The sequence below is a fragment of the Oncorhynchus masou genome, chromosome 1 (genome assembly GCF_036934945.1).
Source record: "Oncorhynchus masou masou isolate Uvic2021 chromosome 1, UVic_Omas_1.1, whole genome shotgun sequence".
Lineage (NCBI taxonomy): Eukaryota > Metazoa > Chordata > Actinopteri > Salmoniformes > Salmonidae > Oncorhynchus > Oncorhynchus masou.
The window spans coordinates 15,523,071-15,546,258 of NC_088212.1; the positions used below are offsets into that span (position 1 = coordinate 15,523,071).

General features: G+C 44.9%; 1 protein-coding gene across 1 annotated transcript in view; it reads right to left on the reverse strand.

The window, feature by feature from the left end:
- Positions 1-23,188, reverse strand: part of LOC135520375 (multiple C2 and transmembrane domain-containing protein 1-like) — a 268,937-nt gene continuing 245,749 nt past the window's right edge. The window contains exons 19-22 of the mRNA XM_064945916.1: positions 12,860-12,969; positions 11,087-11,196; positions 10,679-10,776; positions 1-2,783 (exon numbers count right to left, since the gene is read on the reverse strand). Of these exons, the coding sequence (XP_064801988.1) occupies positions 2,712-2,783; positions 10,679-10,776; positions 11,087-11,196; positions 12,860-12,969 (390 nt within the window). The 3' untranslated portion in view covers positions 1-2,711. The remainder of the gene's footprint in view (positions 2,784-10,678; positions 10,777-11,086; positions 11,197-12,859; positions 12,970-23,188) is intronic.

A 23,188-nucleotide genomic window follows, 5' to 3' on the forward strand; every position in this document is an offset into this window, starting at 1 on the left:
CTCAGGAGGATACAGACACCACTCAGGAGGATACAGACACCACTCAGGAGGATACAGACACCACTCAGGAAGATACAGACAGCTCAAGAGGTATGCTGAGATATTACATAGAATTAAGAATAATGATTATGGCTCTAGATTGCAGGAAAAAGCTATTTTGGGTGTTTGAAAAATTCTAAATTCTCAGACTTATGGATGGTGGAGCTAGCCTTCCTCCTGACCATACCCCAACCATCCTCACGTGCCCCATCAGATTTTTGCGGTGTATGATGCCCCTGCTGGTTTTGAAATGTGTATTGACATATCCAATCTACCTGGTAAATAGTAGTGATGGTGGGAAAAAATCACTACAGTTACATATCGGGATATTATTTTTGTTGATATATTGTATGCAATATTATTTTTGACGATATATCGTATAGTTTTGACAATATTGCAATATAATTTTTGCGCTAGTTGGCTTTACCTGCACAATATTTTTCCTTTAAAGATTGTTCTCTATCTTCTTTTTAAATATGCAGCCAATTTGTTTTGAGAACTTTTATTTTCATGCCTGATCAAAACTGGCTTTCTTATGGCTCTCTCTTGTCCCTCTGCAGCAGACATATGGTGATCAATATGTTTGGAACATTCAGTTGCAATAACATCACAAGCGAACCATATAAAATCGTGAGAATCACAATACATTTCATTTCGGCACCTAAAGTGCCTTCAGTAAGCATTTACACCCTTTTACATTTTCACATTTTGTTGGGTTACAAATTAGATTAAATGGATTTAATTGTAATTTTGCGTCATCGATCTACATAAAATACTGTCAACGTGGAAGAAAATGTTGAAAATGTATAAAAGATGACTGAAAAATAAACACTGCTATATCTTGATTAGATAAGTATTCAACCCCCTGAGTCAATACGTTAGACACACTGATTAAAGGGGTAAGTCTCTAAGAGCTTTGTATACCTGGATTCTTCAATATTTGCCAATTAATCTTTTTTAAATTCTTCAAGCGCTGTTAAGTTTGTTGTGGATCACTGCTAGTCAGCCATTTTCAATTCTTGCCATAGATTTTTTTAAGCAGATATAAGAACTATAACTCGGCCACTCAGGAACATTCAATGTCGTCTTGGTTAGCAACTCCAAGGTGAATTAATCTCCCAGTGTCTGTTGGAAAGCAGAATGAACCAGGTCTTCCTATAGGATTGTGTCTGTGTTAAGCTGTATTCCATTTATTTTTAACCTAAAAAACTTGAGAGTCCTTGCCGATGACAAGCATACCCATAACATGATGCAGCCACCACCATGGTTGAAAATATTGTACTCTGTGTGTTGGATTTTCCCCAAACATATAACTTTGCATTCAGGACATAAAGTTAATTTCTTTGCCACAAGTTTTGCAGATCTACTTTAGTGCCTTATTGCAAATATACCATGTTTTGGTATATTTTTTATTCTCTACAGTCTTCCTTCTTTTCACTCCGTCATTTAGTTTAGTATTGTGGAGTAACTACAATGTTGTTGATCCATCCTCAGTTTTCTCATATCACAACCATTAAACTCTGTAACTGTTTTAAAATCCTTTCTCTCTGGCAACTGAGTTAGAAAGGACGCCTGTATGTTTGTAGTGACTGGATGTATTGATACACGATCCAACGCCTAATTAATAACTTCCCCATGCTCAAAGGGATATTCAATGTCTGGTTTTATTTATTTTTACACATCTACCAATCGGTGCCCTTCTTTGCAAGGCATTGGCAAACCTCCCTGGTTTTGGTGGTTGAATCTGTGCTTGAAAGTCATTACTCGATTGAGGGACCTTACAGATAATTGTGTGGGGTACAGAGATGGGGTAGTCATAAAAAATAATGCCACTATTATAGAATTAGTCCATGCAACTTATTATGTGATTTATTAAGCACATTTTTACTCCTGAACTTATTTAGACTTGTCATACTTATTGGCATTTCAGCTTTTAATTTTGAATGGATTTGTAAAAAATGCTAAAAACTAAATTCCACTTTGACATTACTTATGGGGTATTGTGTGTAGATCAGTGATACAACATCTAAATTGATTCAATGTTAAATTAAGGTTCTAAAACAACTAAATGTGTAAAAAGTAAAAGGGAGTGAATCATTTCTAAAGGCACTGAGTATTGTGATAATATCGTATTGTGATAATATCGTATTGTGATAACATCGTATTGTGATAATATCGTATTGTGATAACATCGTATTGTGATAATATCGTATTGTGATAACATCGTATTGTTATAATATCGTATTGTGATATCGTATTGTGAGGTCCCTGGCTATTCCCAGCCCTAGTAAGTAGCTTTTAGATGGTTCAATTACATGTTCCTAATGGGGCTATTATGGAGAAATCTCTGAATGAACTCATAACTGTGATACTCATAGTTAAACATTACGAGGACGGCATGACATGGACTTCTGTCAGACGGGTTCAGTAAACACCTGGGTCAAAAATAGTCTGCTATTTCATCCAAACTCATCTCTTTGTTGTCTCTTTGTAATAATTACACTTCGAGAGCCTGTACATGTATATATATATTTTTTAAGTCAGTAGAAGAGAGAGAGAGACAGAGAGACAGAGAGAGAGGGAGAGTGTTCAGCTGGTTCAAACCAGTGTTTCTCTGCTTCTTGGCGTTGGACGGGTGAGGGAGGGAAGATTCAGTGGGCGGGCAAAGCCAGTTATCCCGGGTTGTTTTTCTTTCTTTTATTTGGACTATGACTGGGATCCACTTTCAGCTCTCGGTACTGCACCTGTTAAAACACACACACACACACAAAGGGAGGGAGAGAGAGAGCGGGTGATCAGGTGAGGAAAGAGAAGGATGCTGGGGTGGATAGAGTCAGTGAGACCCCTAGGAAGGTTCAGTGTGTCCATTCGTCCGTCCGTCAAGCTGTGTGGAACAGTGGCCTGGGGGAAAGGAATCGCACAAACAAACAGAGCAAGGCAAGGGTTCATGGGAAAGCTTGGAGAGAGAACAGAGCCATGGAGGCTATACAGGAAACACAGGTTAACCCTTAACAAGCCGTGGCTCCAGCCGCATTGTAGCAGTGTGTTGTGTTGCTCCATCTATGAAACACTGTGATATGCAATGCAAACTGTATTACCATGCCTAGGCTTGAGATCCATATTACGTTTACAAGTCTGATGAAGAACAAAGTCAGATTGAGGCCAACTACACACAACCTCCATTAAAATAAACACAATTAATGATTTCCTCCTTATGCTGTGTTCTCTAACAGAATAAGGGGCCAGACAGTCGTAACACACCTATCTCTGAATCACACTAACCACGTTAATATCACACACAGACAAAGTCAAAATTATAAATTAGTTGCTAATGGCAGTCTGCAGTACCTCGGTTGGCCTTCAATCAGAAGGAACAGCACTGAGCTAGCATCCAACGTCACTTCCTAGAATAGCTCAAAAAACTCTTCCATGTGGCAAGATGATGAGATGCTGAAGTTATACTTTCTTGTCTTCAAATGCACCAATGAGCATTCTCATAGGAAACAATGGGGTGACATCACTGATGGCTTGGTCCATATTACTTTTACAGTCTATGGTCATGGTGTGGTCAAAAATACCTGGAGTCAGAAAGGCCATGTTAGACATGTGCTCCCATGCACATATTCTCCATCCATGATGTAGACTTCATGTGAATCCCCTTTCCCTTTCTCACCCCCCTCTCTCGCTTCCCTACTCCCTCTCTCTCCCTCACTCAGGCTCTTCTCAGAGTTGGCTGTAGCGGGCTGGCTGAAAGCGGCCCTTTATTCCAGGCATTGTGTAACCTTTTCTCTCAAATCCACCATAATTAACAGACAGTGGAAAGATGAGTGAATTCATGAGCAACGGATCCACAAACCACGGCGAGAGAGTATCTGTCACTCATGGATCAAGAACCACATCCAGTATGAACCAGCCTGAATGTTCTGGGGGCTCCAGAGATGACTTAAACCGGCAGAGAGGAGGAAGGGAGAGGGGGCAGGAGAAGGAGAAGGAGAGGAGGGAGAGGGGGAAGGAGAGGAGGCAGGGATCGGGGGAGGGCTGGGGACCAGGGATAAATGTTTGTTGACCTGGCTGAGGCTTTTATCTTGGGGTAACCAAACAAGTACAGATTCTACAATACACACACACAGAGACAGAGAGACAGAGAGACAGAGAGAGAGACAGAGAGAGAGACAGAGAGAGAGACAGAGAGAGAGAGAGAGAGAGAGAGAGAGAGAGAGAGAGAGAGAGAGAGAGAGAGAGAGAGAGAGATGGGGTCATTTATTTACCATGTTCTATTGCAACTCAATATCAGGAAGGTGTTCCTAATGTTTGGTATCCTCAGTGTTTGCCGAGGAGGACAGGGAGCCAGTGGGGGTTTCTGCAGAACATTCTCTTTCATCCAGAGAAAGGATAATGTACTAGGTAATGGGTGTTCAAGCATCACATCCTAGTAGCTTAGCCTCAAAAACCAAATGCTGTCATTCTTTTAGCCCCTCACTCACAGAGACACAGTCCCGCAAGACACTGAGAGACACACACCCTCTCGGTATCACTGAGAGACACACACCCTCTCGGTATCACTGAGAGACACACACCCTCTCGGTATCACTGAGAGACACACACCCTCTCGGTATCACTGAGAGACACACACCCTCTCGGTATCACTGAGAGACACACACCCTCTCGGTATCACTGAGAGACACACACCCTCTCGGTATCACTGAAAGCCTGAAGTACATTACACTCCACACTGACTGACACCCTTTAAGATTTGCCAGACAAGTGACTGACATCCTCTAAGCGTTCCCCTTCTCCAGTGTGGTCGCTCTGTTCGCTGCGGCCGGAACACAAGAATCTCTCATCACGGTCGTCTGAGAGCTAGCTAGCTGCTTTCCCATTTGTCTCCTGCTGCTTAACAGTGCCACTTCAACAGGCAGTGTCTAACCCTTAATCTGTCACACGAAACATCTCAGACACATCAGCCTGTCAGTGCATTAACCCCCTCCAGTCAACCACACACTGTCTGTATGCTATTTCAACTCCCCTACACAGCAGTCACCACCAATGTCCCATAAAGGAATTGGTGACTGGAGTCCATATGTTCCTCCTCTTCTTATCACTAACAGCACCAGGTGGGGCTGATTCAGAGCTACAATGTCCACGGCCTACAAGAAAAATATCTTTCAAAACATAGGATCAATTTACAGCTGAACAAATAAGGACAGGGTGAGAGAGTGGAGGAGCGCGGAGTGGAGGAACTAGAGGACCTGGTTCTGTACATATGTACTGGTCCTGGTGATGATGAGCACAGACCCAGGGGGAGAGGGAGAGAGACGGGGGAAGAGAAGGATTCCGGCCACAAAACAGTGGGGTGATGACAGATACTGTTTTCACATGGGTTGGGATCCTTTTCTAGTCTGGCCAACTAAAGCAGCCACTGGAGCAGAAGCCCAGGGGACCCAGGTTTTTATATGGGCCCGTCCCATCTGTGCTGCTGCTGGGATGAACGGCTGCACTGTGTCAGTCAGGCTTTCATTATGGGAGCTTAGGGGGCCGTGGCAGAGCTGGTGGGATGCCACTGTCCGTCAAGTGAGGCTGAGATCATGCCATGTCCATGAGTGATGGAGTGAATGGGTTCATGAATGATTGAGTGAGTGAGTGAGTGAGTGAGTGAGTGAGTGAGTGAGTGAGTGAGTGAATGCAGATCTGGGCGTGGGACAGGTTCACTTTAAATAAGTGCTTTGCCAGGAGACATTTGGGTCACTTTCTGGTGAAACAACCCTGATCTGATCACTTTCACAGAAACAACCCTGATCTGAGTTTTGTTGTTTGTATACTGTTGGCCATCAATCCACTGTCATACAACATTGGATATCTTTTCAAAAGCAAAGCAGGGAGTGAGGGTAAAGCCGACAACACATCCCAAGCAGGACATTGTATTATCACTGCCTGTTAAAATCAAATCAAATCTAAATGTATGTCACATGCTTCGTAAACAACAGGTGTAGACTAACAGTGAAATGCTTGATTCCGGGTCCTTTTCCAACAATGCAGAGTTAAGATGAAGTTACAAAAACATAGAAATAGTGAAACAAGAAAAAAATAGACAGGTTATTTATATACTGTATAGGGAAACACCAGATGGGAGTCGATGGGCACGGGGACGAGGTAATTGAGGTAGATACATACATATAGTGATGGGTAAAGTGACTTAGATAATAGACAGTAGCAGCAGCATATGTGGTGAGTGTGAATGTGTGTTTGAGTGTGTGTGACTGTGTGTGGTGTCAGTATGCATGTGTGCGCGTGCTATGTGGGTCTGGGCGTATGTAGTGTGTGTGTTGGGATGACAGTGTGTGACCATAGAGTCAAGGCAAGAGAGTTAGCTCAAAAAAGGGTCAAGGCAGGTAGTCATTTAATTAGCTATTTAGCAGTCTTGTTTTGTAGTCATGGCTTTGGGGTAGAAGCTGTTCGGGGTCCTGATGGTTCCAGACTTGCTGCACTGGTACCGCTTGCTGTGTGGTAGCAGAGAGAACAGTCTATGACTTGGGTGGCTGGAGTATTTGACAATTTGTTGGGCCTTTCTCTGACACTGTCTGGTGTGAAGGTCTTGGATGGCAGGGAGCTCGGCCCCAGTGATGTACTGAGCCGTTCTCACTACCCTCTGTAGCACCTTGTGGTCGGATGCCAAACAGTTGCCATACCAAGCGGTGATGCAGCCAGTTAACATGCTCTCAATGGTGCACAGGTAGAACTTCTGGAGGATCTGAGGGTCGATCCAAATCTCTTCAGCCTCCTAAGGGGGAAGAGGTGCTGATGTGCCCTCATCACAACTGTGTGGGTGTGTGTGGACCATGTTAAATCCTTAGTGATGTGGACACAGAGGAACTTGAAGCTCTCGACCCACTCCACTACAGCCCGATCGATGTGGATGTAGTCCACAATCAGCTCCTTTGTCTTGTTGACGTTGAGGGAGAGGATGTTGTCTCTGATCTCCTCCCTATAGGCTGCCTCATCGTCGTTTGTGATTCGTCCTACCACCATTGTTGTGTTGGAGTCGTGCACTGCCACGCAGTCGTGGGTGAACAGGAAGTACAGGAGGAGACTAAACATGCACCCCTGAGGGGTCACAGTGTTGAGGGTCAGCGTGGCAGGTGTGTTGTTGCCTACCTTTCCCACCTGGGGCAGCCAGTCAGGAAGTCCAGGATCCAGTTGCAGAGGGAGGTGTTCAGTCCCAGGGTCCTGAGCTTAGTGATAAAGTTGGAGGACACTATGATGTTGAATGCTGAGGTGATGTCAATGAATAGCATTCTTACGTAGGTGTTCCTTTTGTCCAGGTGGATGAGGGTAGTTTGGAGTGCAATAGAGATTGCATCATCTCTGGATCTGTTGGGGAGGTATACAAATTGGACTGGGTCCAGAGTGTCTGGGATGATGGTGTTGATGTGAGTCATGACCAGCTTTTCAAAGCACTTCATGGCTATGAAGTCAAACGCCTACAATTCCCCAAAAAAGTTTGCAATTTGTTGCAAACTGTTGCTATTCAAATCAAAATCCTTCTGGGGAACTATACAAACAAAAGTTTGCATGTCAGGAAAAACTAGTTTTCAGAAGAAAAGGAGGGAACCAGATAGAACAAAAGAAAGAGGAGAGAGAGAGAGGTCTCTCAGAAGAGCTGCCAGAGAGACACGTCACACGTTCCATTCCTCCTTCCGGGTGACAGGCCTGCCGTCAGCTCTTGCTTCTCCGCTCGCTCGTGTTCACGCTCACCCTTCCTAATAAAGCTACGCCGCCCCGCATACGAAAACATGGCGAGCTAGTTAAAGTCAAAAAAGAGAGAGAGGGAGAGAGAAGGGTAGCAATTTGCTTTGAAAAGAATTGTAGAGCACAAAGATAACATCTATGGGAGACAGTGGGTAAAAGACCTGGCGCTGCTCAAAGGCTGCTCCACCCTCGCTCCTCTCCTCTCCTCGCCACCTTCCCTCCTCTCCCCATGTTGACAGTTGAACTACAAAACAACCTTTGAAGTGTGCACTGCGGAGGGGGCGCCGCATATTCCAGAGAGCGTTTCGTTTAGCAGTGTCAGGCGGTGGCGGGCGGCGTCCCGGGACCCGGTGTTCCACATGGCTCTCTCTCTTTCTCACTGTCGCCCTGCCGTTAAGTGAGAGGATTCCAGTTTGAAGGCACTTGGGCGGGCGGGTAGCGGAGCAGGAAAAGGCAAATATAAATAAGTCAATGAGAGGAGACAGAGAGACATCGTTTTAATGATACTACCCTATGATGTTTCTACAGGGGGAGAAAAGTAGCTGCAGGCTTCATCTTTTGTGATGCCTATAACCTAGCATTATGGGTATTAAACGGTGCCAAAAGACAACAGCTAGCGCACCGACACCCACAGACAGGGGATTCAGCAGCACTCAGGTCTACTTTTCACAGAGAATAAGCATGTCAAGGTGAAAGCAAGGCAAACAGACAAAAAGAACACAGAGGAAAGTTTTCCCAGCAAGTTTGCAGGCTGCTAAGTGGAGACTAATTGCTTGCTCAATGTAAAAGGTTTAAATGTGTCCCAGAGATGACGAGGGAGGGGGACTGTGGCAGAGCAGAGTGGAAGTTGTGATGGATGGGGTCTGGCACCTAGCCTCAGCCCTTTAGCCCCGTTCAGCCCCCTTTGACCCCCTGACCACTGAAGTCCCCAACCCAGCAGCCAATCAGAGACATAATCCTTCAATGACGAGTCATGTCTATTTCTATGGAGGGGTTAAAACCTGCTACTTTACGCCGGCTATAAAGGAGCACTTGCTATGCTAATTGCTACCGTCCTATTATGCAGTCCACAGCTCACATGGCTAATGGCGTCATAAAGCATGCTGGTACACGGAGCAGTCCCAGACACCAGGTTGGGAATACTTAGCTTGATTATGGCTTTTGGCCTCGTTTAGGGCACATGGAGGATTCCCCTAGACCGTAAAGGTAGTTTACTCTGGCATAAAATCACAACCAGCCATCCAGAGGGGAAAGTATACAAGGCAGCCATTAAGGTTACAGACTAGGAAGAACATGAAGGAAAACGGAGCAGCTATAAACGTAAACTGAGTAGCAAGTAGAGAGATTACACCAAGACTTATCTGTGGGTTTCAGCCAATGCAGCACCTTTGTGCTGGTCTAGAGGGTTGACAGTGCTGTTAGAGGCATAGTGTCTTTAAGCTAAAGAGCACACTGTATAAAGCCTGTGTAGCTTTAAGGTAAAGTGCACTGTTAAGTGTTCACTGGGGCTGAGGGAGTGGCAGTCAACCGGCCCGTCACCCACCCCCCAGCACTTCAGTTGACCACCGCATCAACAATGCTACAACTGACTTGAATGATCCACTGTTCTCAAAACACACACACACACACACAATATTAGTCTCTGTAAAAATACCAATACCAGGAAACCAAATAAATGTTATAAGTTATATATCAATAAACACATATACACCTTGGTGACGCACAGAGAGACAGAGATAAACAGAGAGACAGAGATAAACAGAGAGAGAGAGAGAGAGAGACCGACAGAAAGACAGACCGACCGACCGACCGACCGACCGACAGCCACACTGGGGCCCTGAAATGTCATCCGCAAAGCTGGCCGCCTGGGCTCCGGCCAGGGAGCCCACCGGAGGCAGCGCAGGGGAGAGAGCAGAGCAACAGCCTCTGGAGCGGAGCAGTAACAAGAGCTTCAGCGTCTGTGGGCTGGGTATTGTGTGCGTGTGTGTGCGCATCCGTGGGCTGTCCCGACCAGTGGCCCCTCATTAATGGGCTCGTAAAGCCCTCCTACCTGCCGGCCCCTCCGACTCCAGGTGTGCAAGGTGGCTGCACCTCAGCAGAGGGCCACCTTGGCCTCATTTGGATCAGGGCTACCTGCCGCTAGAACGGCCCTGGAAGACCGTAAATCCTCACGGGGGGCGGACTGGGGCAAAGCGGGGAACGAGAATTACGACCTTTTAAAGATCAAAGAGGTGGCGGCCAACAGGCGATCAAAGGGGAGTGTGTTGGCGCTAATGTGGCAGGGGATTGGGTCGAGTGTGTGTCTGTGTTTCTCTGCTTCCAGGAGCACAGCCTGAACACTTTCACAGGCTGCCGTTAAACAGCAGCAGCACCTTGGCTGGGCGCGTCCAACCCAGCGGCCTCAGCGTTAATCTGATCTCACGGTTAATGTAGAACTAAACCGCGTGAGGGTGGTTAACTGTTGGTTTAACTCTATAATGACTCAGTCACAACAGCAATTCTTCTGGATGGATTAAATCAGACAGGCCATAAAGACCTTCGCTCACAGGACCTTATTCATTCTGTGGAATCAGGAACGATTGAGCAGGAAAACACTTCATAATAGTTGGGAATATGGTCATATATGGTTTGCTAATATGTAATAGCAATAAGGCAGCCGATATTAATCACTGTGGAAATCACTATTAGAAAGCAAAATCTGTGTGAATGCAAAAGTATGGAGAGAGGAGAAGTGTGGAGAGAGAGGGGGAGAGAGAGAGCGAGGGAGGGAGGGGGAGAGAGAGGGAGAGAGAGAAGGAGAGGGAGGGAGCAGGGATGGAGAGGGAGGGAGCAGGGATGGAGGGGGAAGGAGGGGGAAGCAGGGAGAGAGAGATAGGGATGAAATCACACCTACCACTTGAACATCTGAGGGGACTCTGGACAGGAAGTCCAAGAGCTCGTTGTTGTCAATGGTATACGGGTCACGGAGCTTCTTGCTGAATTTATTCACCCCTGCAGGAAGCGAGGGAAATAGGGAGGAGAGCTGTTCAGCGCATGAGTCACAGGAGCTCACCTCCTTTCTTTCTCTCACATTCTCTCCCCCTCGTTGTATCTCTCTGTAACATCACAGCCCACTTTCAGCCATTCAATGTGTTTCAAAGCAGAGTGCGGACACCATTAGAGACCAGATCTCCCCTCTCCACCCTTCAAGAGACCCCCAATCTATGCTTGTCATAATGGATACACTTCATTAAGGTACTATACTGCTCCATTGTTGTCTCATAAACGCAATAGCCATTAGAATAGATTTTTAGGCACTGACCCCAGGCCAGGACGATGTAGCGTAGGGGGATATAGTAGATGAGAACAGTGGCCACACATAGAGCCACGATGGCCAGCCAGCTTAGGAAAGGCACTGTCCAGTTAAAGGTGCTATAAAGAGAGTAGGGGAGATATGTATGAGTTCATTATAACAGCATGATTCACCTATGTGTAGACAGCAAGCATTGTTTAGTTCTCCAACTTTACCCTCCAAGTGAAACTGACTAGGGAGCTTCACTAACTTTACTGCCTATGCTAAATGTGTGTACATTTCAAAGCATTAAAAGCAACAACATCTCAGTCATTTAATGGACTCTCTCGACTTACAGTTAGTGCGTTCATCTTAAGATAGCTACAGTAGTTGAGAAAACCGCATACACTCAGTCATAATACATTTTACTTAATAATGTAGCTATCAACAGTCAGTACGAGGAGGAAAAGTGCAAGTCTTAATTCAAGAAAGGCAAGGATGTTAGTTTTTTGTGGGATTAATTAATATAGCAAAAGCTTGAGTGTGTGTTCTTGTGTATGTACAGTACCAGTCAAAGGTTTGGACACACCTACCTATTTATACTATTTTATACATTGTAGAGGTGTGTTTGGTGTCATTGTCCTGTTGAAAAACAAGTTATAGTCCCAATAAGTGCAAACCAGATGGGATGGTATATTGCTGCAGAATGCTGTGGTAGCCATGCTGTGGTAGCCAAGTGCACCTTGAATTCTAAATAAATCACAGGCAGTGTCACCAGCACCATCACACCTCCTCCACCATGCTTCACGGTGGGAATCACACACACCTACTCCGCATCTCACAATGTCTCAAATTTGGACTCATCAGACCAAAGTACAGATTTCCACCGGTCTAATGTCCATTGCTTGTGTTTCTTGGCCCAAGTAAGTCTCTTCTTCTTATTGGTGTCCTTTAGTAGTGGTTTCTTTGTAGCAAATCGACCATGAAGGCCTGATTCACGCAGTCTCCTCTGAACAGTTGATGTTGAGATGTGTCTGTTACTTGAACTCTGTGAAGCATTTATTTGGGCTGCAACCTGAGGTGCAGTTAACTATAATGAACTTATTCTCTGCAGCAGAGATAACTCTGGATCTTCCTCTTTTGCGGTGGTCCTAATGAGAGCCAGTTTCATCATAGCACTTGATGGTTTTTGCGACTGCACTGCACTGCAAATTTTCCGGAATGACTGACCTTCAAGTTTGAAAGTAATGATGGACGGTCGTTTCTCTTTGCTTATTTGAGTTGTTCTCATCATAATATGGACTTGGTCTTTTAGCAAATAGGGTTGTCTTCTGTATACCACCAGAAGGAAAGAAATTCCACAAATTAACTTTTAACAAGGCACAACTGTTAATTAAAATGCATTCCAGGTGACTACCTCATTAAGCTGGTTGAGAGAATGCCAAGAGTGTGCAAAGCGGTCATCAAGGCAAAGGGTGGCTACTTTGCCTTGATTTGTTTAACACTTGTTTGGTTACTACATGATTCCATATGTGTTATTTCATGGTTTTGATGTCTTCAGTATAATTCTACAATGTAGAAAATAGTACAAATAAAGAAAAACTCTTGAATGAGTGTCCAGACTTTTCATTGGTACTGTATGCATGTGTGTGCGTGGTGTGTGAGTCTATTTTCCAGCCAGCTCGACAGGGTTGAATAAGATGTGACAGGGACAGGCGGGTAGGCAGGCGGGTGGTGAGGGTGCTGGTGCCAGGAAGCATTGGAGAGGCGGGACAGGCGCCGAGGAGGAAGCTTATGACTCACTTCTTTATCCTTTCGCCATAGGATGCCACTTCATCCAGGGCATTTTGCACACTGATGCACACATCCTGGATGGCATACAGCTTGTTGATGAAGCCCTTTCTCTCCGGGTCCTGGAGGACAGTTAGAGGGAGAAGGAGAAAGAGGAGAAGGAGAGATAGAGGAGAGATAAAGAGAGAGAGATAGAGAGAAAGAGAGAGAGAAAGAGAGTGAAAGAGAGAGAGAGCGAGAGGAGAAATAGAGAGAGAGTGAGAGAGAGAGAGAGAGCGAGAGAGAGAGAAAGGAAGAGAGGAGAGAGAGAGAGAAAGAGAGAGAGAAAGAGGAGAGAGAAAGAGAGAGAGAGAGAGAGAGAGAGAGAGAAAGAGGGAGAGAGAAAGAGAGAGAAAGAGGGAGAGAGAAAGAGAGAGAGAGAGAGAGAGAGAGAGAGAGAGAGAGAGAGAGAGAAATGTGCTGGGCACATGCATCTTTCAACAAAGAAACATTTAAAGAGCTTCAAAGACTTGAAAAGGGGAGCCAAATCACGAGATATCCTCCTTCCGTTGACTGACTACTCTCCAAGCTATAATAGACATTTGAAAGTCTGCAGAACAAATCAGAATGTTTTCTCTCTTACAGCGAGCACACAGGGAAATGAGAATATGTGATTAGGGTAAATTTAGCTGAATGCCAAATGGATGATTGAATGTTTTGACTGCCAAGACAGGCTCACTTTGCTGTTGGCAGCACATTATGATGTCACCAGAAGTGAAATCATTATCATCGTCAGCACCATGACGAGCTCCTCCTTTTCAACTTTTGATGGTTGAGAACATTAGCAGGCCATAAGAACAGAGAGGGACGCTGCAGGTCAATCTAAAAGCCTCTACTATTAGACACAAAGTACAAAAGAGGCAATCATGCAACAGTAAATGAGCTGCTGTAGGGCTGACTGACAGACGAGTGGGACAGGATGTGGTGACTGACTGACAGACGAGTGGGACAGGATGTGGTGACTGACTGACAGACCGGAGTGGGACAGGATGTGGTGAATGACTGACAGACCGGAGTGTGACATATTGTGGTGATTGACTGACAGACTGGAGTGGGACAGGATGTGGTGACTGACTGACAGACTGGAGTGTGACAGGATGTGGTGATTGACTGACAGACGAGTGGGACAGGATGTGGTGACTGACTGACAGACCGGAGTGGGACAGGATGTGGTGAATGACTGACAGACCGGAGTGGGACAAGATGTGGTGAATGACTGACAGACCGGAGTGTGACAGGATGTGGTGATTGACTGACAGACTGGAGTGGGACAAGATGTGGTGACTGACTGACAGACTGGAGTGGGACAGGATGTGGTAACTGACTGACTGACAGACCGGAGTGGGACAGGATGTGGTAACTGACTGACAGACCGGAGTGGGACAGGATGTGGTGACTGACTGACTGACAGAACGGAGTGGGACAGGATGTGGTAACTGACTGACTGACAGACCAGAGTGGGACAGGATGTGGTGACTGACTGAATGACAGAACAGAGTGGGACAGGTTGTGGTGACTGACTGAATGACAGAACGGAGTGGGACAGGATGTAGTGCCTTACTGACTGACAGAACGGAGTGGGACAGGATGTAGTGCCTTACTGAATGACAGGACGGAGTGGGACAGGATATGGTGACTGACTGAATGACAGAACGGAGTGGGACAGGATGTAGTGACTGACTGACTGACAGAATGGAGTGGGACAGGATGTAGTGACTGACTGACTTACAGAACGGAGTGGGACAGGATGTAGTGACTGGCTGAATGACAGAACGGAGTGGGACAGGATGTAGTGACTGACACAACGGAGTGGGACAGGATGTGGTGACTGACTGACTGACAGAACGGAATGGGACAGGATGTGGTGACTGACTGACTGACAGAAAGGAGAGGGACAGGATGTAGTGACTGACTGACTTACAGAACGGAGTGGGACAGGATGTAGTGACTGACTGAATGACAGGACGGAGTGGGACAGGATGTGGTGACTGACTGACTTACAGAACGGAGTGGGACAGGATGTGGTGACTGACTGACTGACAGAAAGGAGTGGGACAGGATGTAGTGACTGACTGACTTACAGAACGGAGTGGGACAGGATGTAGTGACTGACTGAATGACAGAACGGAGTGGGACAGGATGTGGTGACTGACTGAATGACAGAACGGAGTGGGACAGGATGTGGTGAATGAGTGGGTGAGTAAGGACAGAGAAAGATTCAGACTTTTGTGGTGGTGGTGGTGGTGTGGACATGACTGGAGGAGTGTGGTCGCAAACCAGGGCTCTCTGTCTCTGTCTCCACAACAGACAAAGATAGGAAAAGAGCATAGCACTGCTCCAGCATTACATCACTACAGTGACCTGTGACCTGTCATGGAGTCCACCTGTAGTTTGTAAGGACCGTCATCTACGGTCAGGAAACACCAGATTCCCCAAATGGTGTAATAGCTGAGGGAGCTGAGAGAGGAGGCAAGGGAAAGACCTTAGAAAAGCAGGGATGCACTTCTACGGTGAAAATGAACAGAACATTTCCACAGGGGTTGTCTTATAGTATGTAATTTAATGCTGATTATCAACCAGGTTTACTCAAAACTACTTCTCTTCAAAACCACTTTCCACTTCATGGCAGGATGGACAGTTATGGATGCCCACCTGTGTGTGAGAATTCTACAGGTCCATGCTGTGTTCATGGAGTTCAATACTGAAAGAGAACAGTCACATCACAGAAATAACAAGGGGATAATTCATCATTGAAGAGAATTAGTGGACCAGGAAAAGACACTCAACTGTTTATAACCCCCAGGCCCCAAACCCAAACCGTCCCCCAGAGACCCCCATCGCACCCCCTATACTCCTCTTCCTGCTCTTCCTGCAGGATCAGACATTTGATAAATGAACCCCGTTGCAGCCAGGGAAACCACAAGGCCTCCCTGAAAAACCACACAAGACACGTAGATATAATTAGACAGGGTTATTTTCTTTTAAATATTTTTACAAGCCTCCTTTCTTCCCCATCTGTTTTGTATTATTGGTTCCAACAAAGCCCCATGTCCAGGGTCCACTGTGTTGGGTTGTGTTGGGTGGGGCTTGGTGGGGCTTGGTGGGGCTTGGTGTTCTGGGCCTGGGGAGTGTTCTTGGAGCTCCGGGAGAGTGTTTGCGGGACAGGGGAGCGGTGTGAGAGAGCGAGTGGTGGCGGAGCGGAAGGGTTAGAGGTCATCAGAGTATAAACCATTGCCACATGCCCCTCTCAAACCATAGACTGACTCCAATTTCCTCCAAATGTAGGGCTGAGAGGAGCAACAAAAACACAGAGCCAGGGAGAGGCTTGATTTGCTGCTCCCCAGCATGTCTCAGCACTACCTAGCACTCTCCAGCACTCAGATGCTAAAGCAACCTGTTCTTAGACTGGGATGGATTCAACTAGCACACCACATGACCTTAGATAATTGTGATACAAACAGCTGGCTCTGCTATGGTCCAGTAAAACCTTACAATACCCTTTGTTACATTATGCTAACTTTAACCTGCTTTTCTTTGCCTTGCCCATTATTTTTGTAACCTTGACATCCATCGCAATGTTTTATTTTTTAAGGGGGTAGATCAGCGTTAATATTGTAGATAGATTGTGGCTTCTATAATGTAATTGTCTGTATCATTTCTATATCCTCCATACTGTATATATTTTTGTTGCATCATGACCTTGTCATACACTATACTTTCATCGTTGAGGAGGGTGTTGATATGTAGTACCCTGTCTGGGATGACAGCACCAATCACAGATCACTGTCAAGGTCAAAAGTTGCTTGTCTTCAAAAGTGGGTGGAAAAAAGGAGACAATACAGACTGATTGATTTTGACGTTCAGGGTTTGCAACCTTCACGTTTTGAAACCTTCTTTCATGTTTGTATGTAAATATTACAGCTCCAGGAAATCGTGTAGCTTCTGCTAAATCGTACATGCTGAAGTTCAAAAACTCAACAGAATTGGTGGCCTATGTCCCAACTACGTGCATTGATGAGGCTACGCCATTGCTAACTTTAATTAGCAGTTTTGGAGTGGGTAACAGGCCATACAATGACTTCAAAGGAAATCCCAAGTTGAGAGAGAGAGGGAGAGAGAAAGAGAGAGAGAAAGAGAGAGAAAGAGAGAGAGAAAGAGGGCGAGACTTTTAAAATTGTCAATGGTAACCGAACAACACCCAAATCAACTATGTGTGTACTATATTCATCTAATTTGCTGCATACTGGTACGCTGTGTGAAAGTTTAGCTTGCTTGTTTGCTTCAAGGTCTTTGCCTCTGTGACCCATCCTGCCGGGAGTGTGAAGGTACATTCTACTCATCTAGTGTGTGCTGACATTTTACTGACTTGAAGAAAACAACTTCTAAAAATGTTTTCCATCATTAGAACTGTATTCATAATGAATGTGTGTGTGGAGGGAGGGTGGTGACAAGGGCCACTGGAGTGTCTGTTTGTGTTGGTGCATTTATTATAAAGTGCCGTCTAATTATGTCACAGAAAATTCTTGCACATAAACAAAATGCAGACGGCTATCAACTCCCCTGAGTCTCTCACCACCACCACTGTCTTTGAACTAGCCTAGTCACTGACTTGGAGTCAGTGGTTTGGGGTTCTGTACAGTCTGTCTATGTGTGTGCGTGCACAGATCCACAAGGTTAGGTGTGTATCCCCATTGGTTGCCCCTCTCTGGAGATGGGTCTTTACTACAGGAACAGTGGGCCTGTCTTTCTGTCTGGTACTGGAATCACTCTGCTCCAACGTCTGTCAAACAGACATCGTCCCCCTATAGTCCTTGATGTGCACTTTTTTTTACATTTTAAATTTATTTAACTAGGCAAGTCAGTTAAGAACAAATTCTTATTTTCAATGACAGTGGGTTAACTGCATGTTCAGGGGCAGAACTACAGATTTTGTACCTTGTCAGGTCAGGGGTTTGAACTTGCAACCTTCTGGTTACTAGTCCAACGCTCTAACCACTAGGCTACCCTGCCACCCCTTACTCAGGTTGGGGATTCAAACCAGCGACCTTTCGCTTACTCAAATCAAATCAAATCAAATTTATTTATATAGCCCTTCGTACATCAGCTGATATCTCAAAGTGCTGTACAGAAACCCAGCCTAAAACCCCAAACAGCAAGCAATGCAGGTGTAGAAGCACGGTGGCTAGGAAAAACTCCCTAGAAAAGCCAAAACCTAGGAAGAAACCTAGAGAGGAACCAGGCTATGTGGGGTGGCCAGTCCTCTTCTGGCTGTGCCGGGTAGAGATTATAACAGAACATGGCCAAGATGTTCAAATGTTCATAAATGACCAGCATGGTCGAATAATAATAAGGCAGAACAGTTGAAACTGGAGCAGCAGCACGGCCAGGTGGACTGGGGACAGCAAGGAGTCATCATGTCAAGTAGTCCTGGGGCTTACTGGCCCAAAGCTCTTAACCACAAGGCAACCTGCCACCCTTCTGTTCTGTGTTCGGTTGATCTGGACTGTGCTATTACAGTGCCTTGCGAAAGTATTCGGCCCCCTTGAACTTTGCGACCTTTTGCCACATTTCAGGCTTCAAACATAAAGATATAAAACTGTATTTTTTTGTGAAGAATCAACAACAACTGGGACACAATCATGAAGTGGAACGACATTTATTGGATTTTTCAAACTTTTTTAACAAATCAAAAACTGAAAAATTGGGCGTGCAAAATTATTCAGCCCCTTTACTTTCAGTGCAGCAAACTCTCTCCAGAAGTTCAGTGAGGATCTCTGAATGATCCAATGTTGACCTAAATGACTAATGATGATAAATACTTTCGCAAGGCACTGTATAACTGTAAGTCCAGCATGGGGATGTGTGCTGGTGACTTACACACATGCACTCTAGGAGTTGCCACCAAGAGGGTGACAGACAACTGTACCAATGTAGTAAAATAGGATGACGATTCCCCTTCATGCTTGTCTATGTTCAGTTTTGAATTTTCCCCGTTAATGGTTAAGGTTAGGATTTAGGGAGAGTAAGCTGATCCTAAATCTATGCCTAAGGGCAACTTCTAACCCAGATAATGCACATTCTAAGGGATCATTAGATCACCAAAGTGCTACCAACCTCTCCTCATGGACAGAGACATGATGATGTCATCAAACGGAGCCCCTGCAGCACAGGCTTGAGCAGCAGCTCGGTATATTCCAGTTCAGTTAGCAGCTGGATAAACATCAGGACACCTGGAAGACTGTGTGTGTGTGTGTGTGTGTGTGTGTGTGTGTGTGTGTGTGTGTGTGTGTGTGTGTGTGTGTGTGTGTGTGTGTGTGTGTGTGTGTGTGTGTGTGTGTGTGTGTGTGTGTGTGTGTGTGTGTGTGTGTGTGTGTGTGTGTGTGTGTGTGTGTGTGTGTGTGTGTGTGTGTGTGTGTGTGTGTGTGTGTGTGTGTGTGTGTGTGTGTGTGTGTGTGTGTGTGTGTGTGTGTGTGTGTGTGTGTGTGTGTGTGTGTGTGTGTGTGTGTGTGTGTGTGTGTGTGTGTGTGTGTGTGTGTGTGTGTGTGTGTGTGTGTGTGTGTGTGTGTGTGTGTGTGTGTGTGTGTGTGTGTGTGTGTGTGTGTGTGTGTGTGTGTGTGTGTGTGTGTGTGTGTGTGTGTGTGTGTGTGTGTGTGTGTGTGTGTGTGTGTGTGTGTGTGTGTGTGTGTGTGTGTGTGTGTGTGTGTGTGTGTGTGTGTGTGTGTGTGTGTGTGTGTGTGTGTGTGTGTGTGTGTGTGTGTGTGTGTGTGTGTGTGTGTGTGTGTGTGTGTGTGTGTGTGTGTGTGTGTGTGTGTGTGTGTGTGTGTGTGTGTGTGTGTGTGTGTGTGTGTGTGTGTGTGTGTGTGTGTGTGTGTGTGTGTGTGTGTTGTGTGTGTGTGTGTGTGTGTGTGTGTGTGTGTGTGTGTGTGTGTGTGTGTGTGTGTGTGTGTGTGTGTGTGTGTGTGTGTGTGTGTGTGTGTGTGTGTGTGTGTGTGTGTGTGTGTGTGTGTGTGTGTGTGAGAGAGAGAGAGAGATGCCCTCTCCAACAGATAATTTAGTCCAATCTAAATCATATGGCACAGAGCCACTCATCAGCAGGATCTGATAGAGTTCCAGATGAAGGAACGCTCAATTTTACATCTGAGACAAATCGCATTGAGCCCTGCTGGTAGTGCTGAACATGAAAGCCCAGTGTTTCAGTGTGAGGGAGAAACTTTCTGCCGTCTATCAACTTGCTGGTCTTTTATATCCGCAACATTTAGAGGGTTGCTTTTGCTGCGGGTCTATGTTTTTAAAATCTATGTTTATTTACAGTGTCTTCAGAAAGAATTCACACCTGTTGACTTTTTCCACATTTTGTTAAATGGATTAAACGGAGAATTGTTGTCACTGGCTTACATAAAACCCCATAATGTCAATGTGGAATTATGTTCTTTGACATATTTACAAATGAATAACAATGGAAAAGCTGAAATGTCTTGAGTCAAAAAAGTGCTTAACAGGTCACATAATAAGTCACTCTGTGTGCAATAATAGTGGTAACAATATTTTTGAATGACTGCCTCATCTCTGTACCCCATACATACAAAGAGTAAGGGAGGTTTTTCAATGCAGCGCAAAGAAGGAGACCGATTGGTAGAAAACAGACATTGAATATCCCTTTGAGCATGATGAACTTATTAATTACACTTTGGATGGTGTATCAATACATCCAGTCACTACAAATATACAGGAGTCCATCCTAACTCAGTTGCCGGAGAGGAAGGAAACGGCTCAGGGACGTCATCATGAAGCCAATGGTGACTTTGAACATTTTTAAGTTTAATGGCTGTGATAGCAGAAAACTGAAAATAGATCAACAACATTGTAGTTACTCCACCATACTAACCTAAAACAGAATAAAAAATATTCCAAAACGTGCATCCTAAAGTAATCCTGCAAAAAATGTGGCAAAGCAATTAACTTTGTGTCCTGAATACAAAGTGTTATGTTCGGGGCAAATCCAATACAACACATTGCCGAGTACCATTCTCCATATTTTCAAGCTGAGGTGGCTGCATCATGTTATGGGTATGTTTGTTATCGTTAAGGACTGTTTTTTTTCCCAGGATAAAATAAATACGTAATGGAGCTAAGCACAGGCAAACTCCTAAAGGAATACCTGGTACAGTCGGCTTTCCACCAGACACTGGGAGATGAAATCACCTTTCCAAAAGACAATCATCTAAAACATAAGGCCAAATTTACACTGGAGTTGCTTACCAGGAAGAAAGTGAATGTTCCTGAGTGGCCGAGTTACAGTTTTGACTTAAATCAGCTTGAAAATCTATGGCAAGAACTGAAAATGGTTGTCTAGCCATGATCAACAACCAATTAGACAGAATGTTTGAAAGAATAATGGACACGTTTGCACACTGCAGGTGTGGAAAGCTCTTGGAGGCTTACCCAGAAAGACTCACTGCTGTAATCACTGCCAAATGTAATTCTAACATGTATTGACTCAGGGTGTTGAATATTTATCTAATCAAGATATGAATGTTTCACAACTTAAAAAGAAAAAAACTTTGACAGAGTATTTTGTGTAGTTTAATCCCACTTTGTAACAACAAAATGTAGAAAAAGTCAAGAGGTGTGAATGCTTTTCGAAGGCACTGTATATTTATTTGCACTTCCACTGTGAGTGCAAATGTCAATATGTGAACGTGTGTGTGTGAACATGTTTGTGTGCACACGCATGTGTTTGCGTGCGTATGCCTGCATATGTGTGTGTGTGAGTGTGTGTGTGTGTGTTGACCTGTCAGATATGTGTTGATCAGCCTACTGCTGAGCCAACCTTTATCTATGTATCTGGAGCAGGTATCTCTATGGGGGGCACACCAGGGGGGAAACATGGAGGCAACGCTTGTCAGCATGTTGTGAGATTGTTAGCAGTTTGTTAAGGAAATACAACCTACAGTGACACTAGAGACAGTCTTATACAGTGCCTTGCGAAAGTATTCGGCCCTCTTGAACTTTGCGACCTTTTGGCACATTTCAGGCTTCAAACATGAAGATATAAAAGTGTATTTTTTTGTGAAGAATCAACAACAAGTGGGACACAATCATGAAGTGGAACGACATTTATTGGATATTTCAAACTTTTTTAACAAATCAAAAACTGAAAAATTGGGTGTGCAAAATTATTCAGCCCCTTTACTTTCAGTGCAGCAAACTCTCTCCAGAAGTTCAGTGAGGATCTCTGAATGATCCAATGTTGACCTAAATGACTAATGATGATAAATACAATCCACCTGTGTGTAATCAAGTCTCCGTATAAATGCACCTGCACTGCGATAGTCTCAGAGGTCCGTTAAAAGCGCAGAGAGCATCATGAAGATCCAGGAACACACCAGGCAGGTCCGAGATACTGTTGTGAAGAAGTTTAAAGCCGGATTTGGATACAAAAAGATTTCCCAAGCTTTAAACATCCCAAGGAGCACTGTGCAAGCGATAATATTGAAATGGAAGGAGTATCAGACCACTGCAAATCTACCAAGACCTGGCCGTCCCTCTAAACTTTCAGCTCATACAAGGAGAAGACTGATCAGAGATGCAGCCAAGAGGCCCATGATCACTCTGGATGAACTGCAGAGATCTACAGCTGAGGTGGGAGACTCTGGCCATAGGACAACAATCAGTCGTATATTGCAGAAATCTGGCCTTTATGGAGGTGGCAAGAAGAAAGCCATTTCTTAAAGATATCCATAAAAAGTATCGTTTAAAGTTTGCCACAAGCCACACCAAACATGTGGAAGAAGGTGCTCTGGTCAGATGAAAACAAAATTGAACTTTATGGCAACAATGCAACACGTTATGTTTGGCGTAAAAGCAACACAGCTCATCACAATGAACACACCATCACCACTGTCAAACATGGTGGTGGCAGCATCATGGTTTGGGCCTGCTTTTCTTCAGCAGGGACAGGGAAGATGGTTAAAATTGATGGGAAGATGGATGGAGCCAAATACAGGACCATTCTGGAAGAAAACCTGATGGAGTCTGCAAAAGACCTGAGACTGGGACGGAGATTTGTCTTCCAACAAGACAATGATCCAAAACATAAAGCAAAATCTACAATGGAATGGTTCAAAAATAAACATATCCAGGTGTTAGAATGGCCAAGTCAAAGTCCAGACCTGAATCCAATCGAGAATCTGTGGAAAGAACTGAAAACTGCTGTTCACAAATGCTCTCCATCCAACCTCACTGAGCTCGAGCTGTTTTGCAAGGAGGAATGGGAAAAAATTTCAGTCTCTCAATGTGCAA